Genomic DNA, 10,180 nt, shown 5'->3' on the forward strand with positions numbered 1-10,180 from the left:
ATTATTATTATTATTATCATAATCGTAATACTAATAATAATATCATCATCATCATAATCATAATAATAGTAATCGTAGTAATAATAATAATAATCTTTGATTCACATATTTAAAGATTATTATATTATTATTATTATTATTATTGTAATCATAATCATACTAATAATAATAATAATAATAATAATCATAATAATAGTAATCATATTAATAATAATAATAATCTTTGATTCGCATATTTAAAGATTATTATTATTATTATTGTAATCATAATCATAATAATGATAACAATAATAATAATGATAATAATGATCATAATAATAATAAACAATCATAATCATAATACATTTCATTTCTAATCGCCTAAAAATTTTTGCACATCGTCTGGCAGTGAATGAGTTAAATATCAAATATTTATTCCCATATGAACGAGTCACCATGTGTTTTAGCGTCTTTCCTTGCAGAGAAATCTCAGCGCAAGGAGATGTTGGCATCCGATTCGTCCATCCTCATCGTCATCATCGGCGTGTCGGCCGCCGCCGCCGTCCTCCTCATGGCCCTGGTGGTCCTGCTACTTGTGCGTCACCACCGGCGACGCAACAAAAAGCTGAAGAAGCAGCTCAGCGTCAAAACGTAAGCCACAAGGGAAGTCACAAAACCATTTGGAAGCTTTTGGATGTTAACTTCTGCCATCATTGTCATTTCCGCGTAGGGAGGAAGTCAATAGTTTGTCCCGGCAGGCTTCCTTTCGGAGGCTCAACTCTGTCGGTTCGGATCCAAGAGCGCAGGTACACACACGGCCACGTGGGGGCGCTTTTTTAAACTGATTTTATGGGTATAGTGATACCTTGGCTTACGAACTTAATTGGTTCCCAGTTAGAGTGTGTAAGGCGAAAAAGTGTGTATCCCAAAAATTAATTTCCCATAGGAAACCATTAAAATGACAAAAATCCGTTCCCAGGTCCCCATAAAACATAATTTTCTACTTACTAATTTTCTAAGCCTTAAAACTATACAAAATATACCTTACATAAATATGCTATGGTATTATAATGAAATAGATAAACTGTACTATGTAATAAGTGTTGTTTTATTTACCTTTGTGATGGTGGAGTGGACGCTTTCATCAGCATTAAACACTTGATTAGGAACGTAGCCTTCTTCTTTCACCATCTTGAAGAATGATCCTTTTTTCGGTGCTTTCTATGTTATAATTTTATCTAGTTCCTCATCAATTGTGTTCTGTTTAGCTGGGTTGATAGCTTTTTTGCATCAAGTGTACAGATGGCTTCTGCGGATTATTTGTGGAGCCTGATTGATGGGATATTTTAACCTTGCAGTCTACACTCTGCCTTTGAACTATCAAAGTTGAAACTCTCTCACTGTCGTCTGCCTGTCTCTTTAATGTTTAAACCACCTCCCCTTATTGTTGCGTTCTTGACCAATCACATGGCTTTTACCGAAGACTGGGGTCAGGGAATAGAGGACAAAAACAGTCGGCTGCCATTTTGTTGTTAGAACGGGCTTGTTCGCGAACGACACATCACTCAATGAGGCAGCTCCGTGTACGAAAAACTTTTGTATGCCAAGGTAAAGTTCGTATGCCAAGGTAAAATTTTCATAAATGTAACGTTCGTAAACCGAAAAGTTTGTAAGCCAAGGGGTTCGTAAACCGAGGTATTACTGTACAGGAGAGGCTGGAAAGGCAACCAAACTCCTGAAAAGAATAATAATGTTAAATATTGTCATACATGTTCCTGTTTTTTCCCAACATAAATTACTGTAAAATGCCGACAGTGTTACCCATGTCAAAGACAAAAAAAAAATCTAATTACACACACACACACACACACACACACACACACACACACACACACACACACACACACACACACACACACACACACACACACACACACACACACACACACAAATAATACATTTTTTTGATCAGCGGCTTTCAAAACTCTCAAAGACATGTAAGAAAGTCCCAAAATGTTAATCCATACCATTATTGTTCCCAGTCTGAAGATTATGCTCTGCTTCGCTCAGATAGCCGCTTGAAAACCAGCCAAGTGTCCCTGGTGAGTCTTCCTAACCTTCCAATTTTCACTCAAAATAATAATACAGTAAAGTCTCGTTATATCGATATTCAAGGGAGTCCGAAAAAATATCGATATAACCGGGACTATCGATATATCCGACCCTGTTTGCATGTAATTTTCTCCGTGCGTGCATAGAAATAGTATCGATATAACCGGGACTATCGATATATCCGATATCGATATAACGAGACTTTACTGTAATAATAATAATAGTTATCATAATATGCCGGTTATGTCCGGTGGCCCCGCAGGAGCGACCCATCTACAAAGGGAGCCAGTCCACTTTGGGCGGCAGGTGGGCTCCCCAAGGGAGTTTAGAGGCAGAGAGCCGCCCGGCCGTCTGGCGCAACGATGGCGACAACGGCAGGTTGGCCATGACCGAGTTGGAGAGGGACGACTCCAGGAGGAGGGCCAATTCCTACCAGAAGAGTAGCAACATGTCGCTGGTACTGGTCAGCATCTATCAAAATTCTTACTTCAAACATTCTTACTTCAATTCAAAGTTGCTGTTTTTGTTTTTTTTTTTTTCATTTTATTGAAATACAGTGATACCTCGGTTTACGAACCCCTTGGCTTATGAACTTTTCGGTTTACGAATGTTACATTTATGACAATTTTACCTTGGCGTACAAACTATTTTTCGGGATACAAGAATGAAGAAGGCTACATTCCTCATCAATTGTTTAATGCTGATGAAACCCGCCACTCCGTTTCATCAAGCCATCAACGACCATCACAAAGGTAAATAAAATGACTTTATTATACAGTACAGTTTATTTTTTTTTTATTATAATACCATAGCACATTTATTATACATAAAATAAGTTATATTTTGTGTAGTTTTAAGGCTTTGAAAATTAGAAAGTAGAAAATTATGTTTTATGGGGACCTGGGAACGGATTATTCTCATTTTAATGGTTTCCTATGGGAAATTAATTTTTGGGATACACACTTTTCGCCTTACACACTCTGTCTAGGAACCAATTAAGTTTCTAAGCCAAGGTATCACTGTAGAATAAAAACTGATAGATTTGCTTTATTTTTTTCAGGAAGTACATTATACTGTACTTCTTGTGGATATAAATGGGAGTAAGGTATAGTTTCATGTTCTTTAAATAAATAAGTGAATGAATGTACAAATATATAAATAAGTAAACAAAAAGTAAATAAATACATACGTAAATAAAATATATATAAATCAACAAATAGATGAATAGAAGAGTAAATAAATAAGTAAATAAATAAATACATACATAAATAAAAAATATATAAATTAATAAATAGACGAATAAATAAATAAATAAACGCACCTCTGTCAAATAAAACCGATTTTTCCATTTTTTTTATTGTATTTTAATCTTTTATTGTGACTTTGGGTGTTTTGTTTTATTAATTGCTACATAAATAAAATGGATGATTATTATCAATGGCAAAAAAGATGAAGTCAGAGAAAAAATAATTCAGTTTTTTTTTTTTTTTTTTTATGATCCCCGAAAAGATTCCGATTTGGTGATGTGTGGTTTTATGGAAAACAAAAATAAAATTAGATATTGTTGCAATTGTCACTCGTAAGGTACAGTTTCATGTTGCTTGAATAAATAAATAAATACAATTGTGAATAAATAAATAAATCCTATTTAGACTAGATTAAAGTTTTGTTTGAATATAAAAGTAAACAAACAAAAAATTGTTTTTCTTAAATTGAGTAAGAATTCACATGTACAGACGCTCCCCAACTTACAAACGAGATACATTCCGAGCGATCGTTCGTAAGTTGAATTCGTTCATAAGTTGCTTCAGTGCTATATTTTCTATGGAATGTATGTTTAAGGATTACATATATTTTACGGTTTATATAAATATGCTTAAATCTTGTGTCAGTAACCTGTATTGGTTTGTACTCAAAAATAAACATTTAATAAAATATACGCTGTATAAGGATATACAACATGTACAACTGGAGAGAATACTACATATGTTAGGACAAAAATGTTCGTATGTACCGTTGTTCGGAACTTGAATGTTCGTATGTAGGGGAGCATCTGTAGTCATGTCAAAAATATTGATAATAGCTTTAAAAATGCCTTTTTTTCCCCCGATTTTTGCATTGAATTGAATTTATATGTTATGGGCATATATAGTCATGTACATGCATCAAGTAAATGTTGTTTGTGTATACATGCAGGATTCCGGTCTTCCATCCTCCTTACTTCCTTTGAAAAACAATACAGACGACACAGTGGACCTGAGAGACCCCTCGGATCTCTGCCAGATCTCGGCGCCCCTGCCGGAGGAGAACAACCGGTCTCCTCCGACCCTGCCGGCACCTGAATCAGAGTGCGAGGACGACGCCGGCAACTCGTACCAACTCTCCCAAGCGCTCACCAATCACTTCTACTACAGTAACGGCATCCTGCGGCCACGGCCCCAAGCCAACGGCATCTTGTTGCACCCCCACGGTCAGATCATTTAGGGCCATACTCTCTCCCATGTCATTTCGTCTCGTGTGTGCAGCAATTCTCCGGTCACGTTAATAATCATAATAATACATTTCATTTATAATAAGCGTCTTTCAAAACTCTCAAGGTCACTTTACAGTCACAGGATCAGTTTTTCTGTAGTTGAGCAGCGGCAGCCAAATGCGCCAGCGTTCACTCAACCTGGAAGTAACTCAAATAGATAGAAAGCTAGCTAGCTAGCTAATAAATAGCCAACTGATAGCTAGCTAGATAGCCAGCCAGCTACACACCCAATAGATAGCCAGCCAGCCAGCTAATAGATAGCCAGCATGATAGCAAGCAAGCCAGATAGCTACGTAGCCAATATATAGCTAGCGAGATAGCCAGCCAATAGATAACTAGCCAGATAGCCACATAGTTAATAGCTAGCCAGCGTTGCATCTTCCTATCTTGGTAGGCACTATGGGTGTTTTCAAATTGGGCCACGCATTCTATCACGGCCTTGAAAAGCTCTTTTGCACTTCTACACTCCATAGAAAGTTTAGTGTCCCATGACTGTGAAACATTATTGTTGCCTGGGAGCCATTAGATGGCTATCTATTAGCTATCTATTTGAAAATGAGGTTAAAATGCTAGCGAAAGAAAATAGATGGTTTGAAAGGGGAGTAAAAGAAGCTATTTTCATAAAACAGCAAAACCTTTCACGAAATCACCATGGTGGGGTGCGGTTCAATTGGGATCGTTCCTACAACCGACTTCTTAGGCAACATAAGCTTAGTTATGCTGATGAAGTGATGCCAGATCAAATGGGGCAATCAGGCCAGTCGTAGACCCCATACTCAGTCAGGACAATAGAAGTAATCAGTGTAGCCGCAACCTGAGAGCAGGCACCAATCATAGCAGAGTCTGGCACCGCCATGTCTGGACAGTAGGAATATATATAGGGCCAAAACTACCAGCAAAAGATTTTAGTTCGCTGACGAAGCCTCTTGGATAAGAAGCGAAACGTTAGACGCCTTCAACGAAGTACAGATAACGGCTGAAGAAACCTTCTCATCGATGGACCACTCCTGTACAACTGAGAGCTTACACATACATATCTATTTGCTATCTATAAGCTAAGTGGCCGGCTAGCTAGCTAGCTATGTGGCTGGATTTTAGTTATATAGCTAGTTGTCTAACTGGCTATCTATTGGCTATACATTAGCTAGCTAGCTTTCTATCTATTTACTTCCGGGTTGAGTGAACGTTGGCGCGTGTGACTGCCGCTGCTCACCCACAGAAAAAAAGATCCTGTGACTGTAAAGTGACCTTGAGAGTTTTGAAAGGCGCTTATAAATGGGAATGTATTATTATTATGGATTATTACAGAAGATTCACCATTTCCGCCATGTTGAAACTGTACACCCCCACCTGGAACTAGAAACTATTGGAGGACCATTCTGTGCACATTTAAATCCAAGTGCATTTTATGGGGACCCAAACAAGAGCCTGCGAAATGGACCGCTATGTTCCAAAGGTTTTTCGGAAATGACGTCGCAGAAAACCTGCCCATGTGGGAAATGAGGAATATTTGAGGACAATTGTGATATTGCCTCCATTTTGGGTTCTGGAATCATTTATCAGAGCTCCAAAAAAGATGCAGGTAAGCCCTTCACTTTGACCGTTTACACCACAAACGATCAGGATTGACACCAGTTTCTGAGCGCATGATGATGATGATGGCATGGTCAAACGGTTCCAAGCTTGTTTTTTTTTTTTTTTATTGTAGTATTGAGTCGTATGTATTACGCTATTTGTTGCGATCAATCACAATTGCAATCGTTGACTTGTGAATGTTTTATTCATGGAAGCGCAAGCATCGATTTGAAATCACTCTTGTATTTGTAAAATTATGTATGTAGATAAAACTTGTTTTTTTTTTTTTTTACCAGGGAACTTTTTAGTAAATGCTTAACTCATTCACTGCCAGACACGTGCAAAAAATGTGTCCACTCCAGTGCCAGGGTTTTTGTCATTGTCACTCGACCCACAGAATATTGAGTTTTAGGACTACATAAACATTCAATGCAGCGTTAGAAACCTTAGACTTTCTTTTTTGAATAGAAAAAAAAAGAGTTAATTCCTAAGTTATATGGGTCTGGAGTTATCTGAGCTTGAAATGAGAATGGCGGTCCGAAATACATATACAGGTAACATCCGACTTACGACCGAGTTCCGTTCCAATCAAACGGTCGTAAGTTGAAACGATTGTAAGTTGAAATTCATTCAAAATGTTGAATAGAGACTCGGAGGCTAAATGACTCACAAACTCCCCCTCTTAAAATGTTAAAAATAGGGTCTGGCGGTCGTGGTCGTAAGTACGGGTGGTCATAAGTCAGGCTGGTCGTAAGTCGGATGTTACCTGTATATAGCGCTTTAACAACAGTTGAAGCTGGAACAAAACATCAACATGGAAAAAAGGGAAATGCTGCCTACTTGTGGAAAAGAAAAAAACAATGCCAGAGGCTATGGCCAGTGCTTTATCAGCACCCAAGCATGAAAAATCGGCAAAAAAATTCGGGAATGGCGCCCTACGTTATATTTTCAATTCCTTAATAAATTAGTAAATGGCAGTGAATGAGTTAAAATGGATTTAACTACAGTGATACCTCGGTTTACGAACCCCTTGGCTTACAAACTTTTCGGTTTACGAACGTTACATTTATGAAAATTTTACCTTTGCATACGAACTTTACCTTGGCATACGAATTTTTTTCGTACACGCATCTGCCTAAATGAGTGATGTGTCGTTCACGAACGAGCCCGTTCTTCTAACAACAAAATGGCAGCCGACTGTTTTTGTCCTCTACCCCCACCCCCAAACTTCGGTTAAAGCCACGTGATTGGTCAAGAACGCAGCAGTGAGGGGAGGTGGTTTAAACTTTAGAGACAGGCAGACGGCAGTGAGAGAGTTTCAACTTTGATAGTGCAAAGGCAGTGTAGACTGCAAGGTTAAAATATCCCATCAGTCAGGCTCCATAAACAACCCACACAAGCCATCTGTACACTTGATGCAAAAAGCCATCAAATCAGCTAAACAGAACACAATTGATGAGGAACTAGATAAAATTATCACAGAGAAAGCACCTACAAGGGATCATTCCTCAAGATGGTGAAAGAAGAAGGTTACGTTCCTCATCAAGTGTTTAATGCTGACTCCATTCCATCAAGCCATCAACGACCATCACAAAGGTAAATAAAACGACTTTATTATATAGTACAGTTTATTTCTTTAATTATAATACCATAGCACATTCATTATACATAAAATAAGGTCTATTTTGTGTAGTTTTAAGGCTTATAAAATTAGAAAGTAGAAAATTATGTTTTATGGGGACCTGGGAACGGATTATTCTTATTTGAATGGTTTCCTATGGGAAATATTTTTTTGGGATACACACTTTTCACCTTACACACTATCTGGGAACCAATTAAGTTCGTAAGCCAAGGTATCACTGTAGCACAATTTAGTGTCTTGGGATCCACACTAAGGTCTAATTTACAGAAGAAAAAAAGTACAGCTAACGTGAACAAACAGCATTGTGTTCCATGTGGATATTAGGAAGCATAGTTTGTATATTTGTGTGCAAAGAAAAAAAAATGTAAACACATTTGTCGGTGACAGCGTCTTCGCTCCATTTTTTTTTTTTTTTTTTTGCCCACGGAAGCAGGAAGTTTTGGTCATTTTGTATGTTTGTTTGGAAGACATTGACCAATGTTGACTTAGTTGTAATAAACCAAGCGTTATTTTATTCCTCTTGTTCTTGAAGGGGTCACTGAGGCCCTCGTGGCTCCTTGTGTGTGCGTTGGTGCGTGCGCAGGTTACTCCTTTGCGAGAAAGACTTGCCGCACATGTCGCACGTGTACGGTTTTTCGCCCGTGTGGATGCGCTGGTGGATTTCCAGGTGACTCACGCGGTCGAAACTCTTGCCACAGAACGGACAAATGAACCATTTCTCTTTCACGCGCCGCCCCATCGCTTCTTTGCCCAATCGCGGGTCGTTTAATATTAAAACGCCATTGTCCTGGTTTAATTTCCCGGTGAGGAAAGACTGTCGCCTTTCGCTAGTTTGTCCGAGAGGAGACGTTTGTCTTAAAGCCACCGGAGCTCTCGAATGACTGGACGCCGTATGTCTCCCGCCCGCGAGCAATCTATCAGAGGAATTATCCAGAATGTCTAAAGCGTTTTCGATGAGTAAAATCTCAGAATCCACATTCTTGGAATTGGTAGCCACGTAGTAGTCGGCTTCCTCTACCGTGTCGCTATCGCCCACAGAAACGGATGACCACGCACGGTTCTCCTGATCCTCAGCGATAACGTCCGCGCCGCAACCCGAGAGCCTGTGAGCGGGGACGGGGCACTCCGAGTCGATCATCTGCTCGACAATCATGACGTCGTCCTCGTCGTCCTCTCGCTTGACGGGGGATTCCTCGTCGGCTGTGTTTTCGTCTGTTGTGTTTTCGCTGATTGTCCACTCGCTTGGGTTCTCCTGAAGCGGTAGTCCTGCTCCATGGTTGGTTGAGGGGACTGCTATGTCAACAATGCTATGCTCAGATGTAGCAGAATCTAAAAGGTGTTGCAGAGACACCCGCAATGGGTGAAAATTTATGATCCAGGGAGACCACAAAAATATTCAATAAAAATCACATCAACTTACGAAGGACGCCATTGAAGCACATTACAAATGTGTTATGGCACCCAAAACAAGTTACTGTTAACAAATAAATACCTGTATGTTATTGACAACTCAAATTACGTCACGTTTGGAAGGATACACAGACGTACAGCATCATATATATATTTTAGATGACTTTCGAAAAACAACGTAAGCTAGTTGTATTTAGTATGTAGTTACCATCGGTGGTTGCTGTTGTTGGCGGCGGCTGCGCCCCGTCGGAGGAGCCAAGCGGCGCTGGCGAAACATTGATTTCCCCCCGTTGGTTCTCCAGCAGCTTCCTCTCCAGTGCTTCCACCTCCCGCTGTCTGCGGCGGAGCTCGGCGTGGACCAGAGCGAACGCATCCTCCCAAAGCTGCGCAATCTCCAACACGGCCGCCTGGGTGAGCGTCTCCATGATGGAGGCTAACTTAGTCTGGAAAGCTGCGCCTTGACCCGGTTGCGTCGACATGGCAGATGGAAATTTGTTTAAAAATGTAGAGTTGTTACTATTTTTTTCTTTTTCAATATTGTTAAGTTTTAAGTGTTAAGTCAGACGAAGCGAAAGCGGACTGTACCGTAATAATACAATAATACAACAGGAAGTACGCGTGTTATGTGACGTCATTCTACGGTGGCTGCAGGAAGTCATACGAACGCTCATAACTAACGCACCATTTATTAACATTTTTTAAAAACATGTAAATATACAAAATTGATCCTAGTCGTATGTTACAACACGGAATTCTAAATGACGATGAAAACTTTCCGAAATATCTCGATCTTACTTCACTTGCAAGTGTATGAAGTGGTGACATGGGTTTATCCACCAGGTGGGGGTGTAGTTGCACTCTTAACACCAACTTTTAAATTACTTTTACTCATTTACCTAGTTGCCTTTTAAATTACTTTTACCTATTTG

The 10,180-nt window shown here is 39.4% G+C and overlaps 2 protein-coding genes across 5 annotated transcripts in view; one reads left to right on the top strand and one right to left on the bottom strand.

Annotated features, from left to right (window-relative positions):
• nectin4b (nectin cell adhesion molecule 4b) overlaps nucleotides 1–4,658 on the top strand; it is a 15,122-nt gene extending 10,464 nt beyond the window's left edge. For 2 of the 4 annotated variants that reach the window (XM_089009009.1, XM_089009011.1), the window contains exons 7-11: nucleotides 447–630; nucleotides 710–785; nucleotides 2,022–2,081; nucleotides 2,354–2,554; nucleotides 4,288–4,658. In XM_089009009.1, coding sequence (XP_088865135.1) covers nucleotides 447–630; nucleotides 710–785; nucleotides 2,022–2,081; nucleotides 2,354–2,554; nucleotides 4,288–4,575 — 809 coding nt within the window. In that variant the 3' untranslated portion in view covers nucleotides 4,576–4,658. The remainder of the gene's footprint in view (nucleotides 1–446; nucleotides 631–709; nucleotides 786–2,021; nucleotides 2,082–2,353; nucleotides 2,555–4,287) is intronic. The other 2 variants (XM_089009012.1, XM_089009013.1) reach the window with 2 other exon arrangements.
• A 29-nt stretch (nucleotides 4,659–4,687) lies between these two features.
• LOC148891188 (uncharacterized) lies at nucleotides 4,688–9,851 on the bottom strand. Its single transcript, XM_089009016.1, has 2 exons — nucleotides 9,460–9,851; nucleotides 4,688–9,170 (listed from the first exon to the last, which is right to left on the bottom strand). The coding sequence occupies exons 1-2, from the start codon at nucleotides 9,728–9,730 to the stop codon at nucleotides 8,377–8,379; spliced, it is 1,065 nt and encodes a 354-aa protein (XP_088865142.1). The 5' UTR covers nucleotides 9,731–9,851; the 3' UTR covers nucleotides 4,688–8,376.
• Between the last annotated feature and the right edge of the window lie 329 nt (nucleotides 9,852–10,180).

Source organism: Hippocampus bargibanti, linkage group LG11 (genome assembly GCF_051943395.1).
Source record: "Hippocampus bargibanti isolate YZ-2025 linkage group LG11, ASM5194339v1, whole genome shotgun sequence".
Classification (NCBI taxonomy): Eukaryota; Metazoa; Chordata; class Actinopteri; order Syngnathiformes; family Syngnathidae; genus Hippocampus; species Hippocampus bargibanti.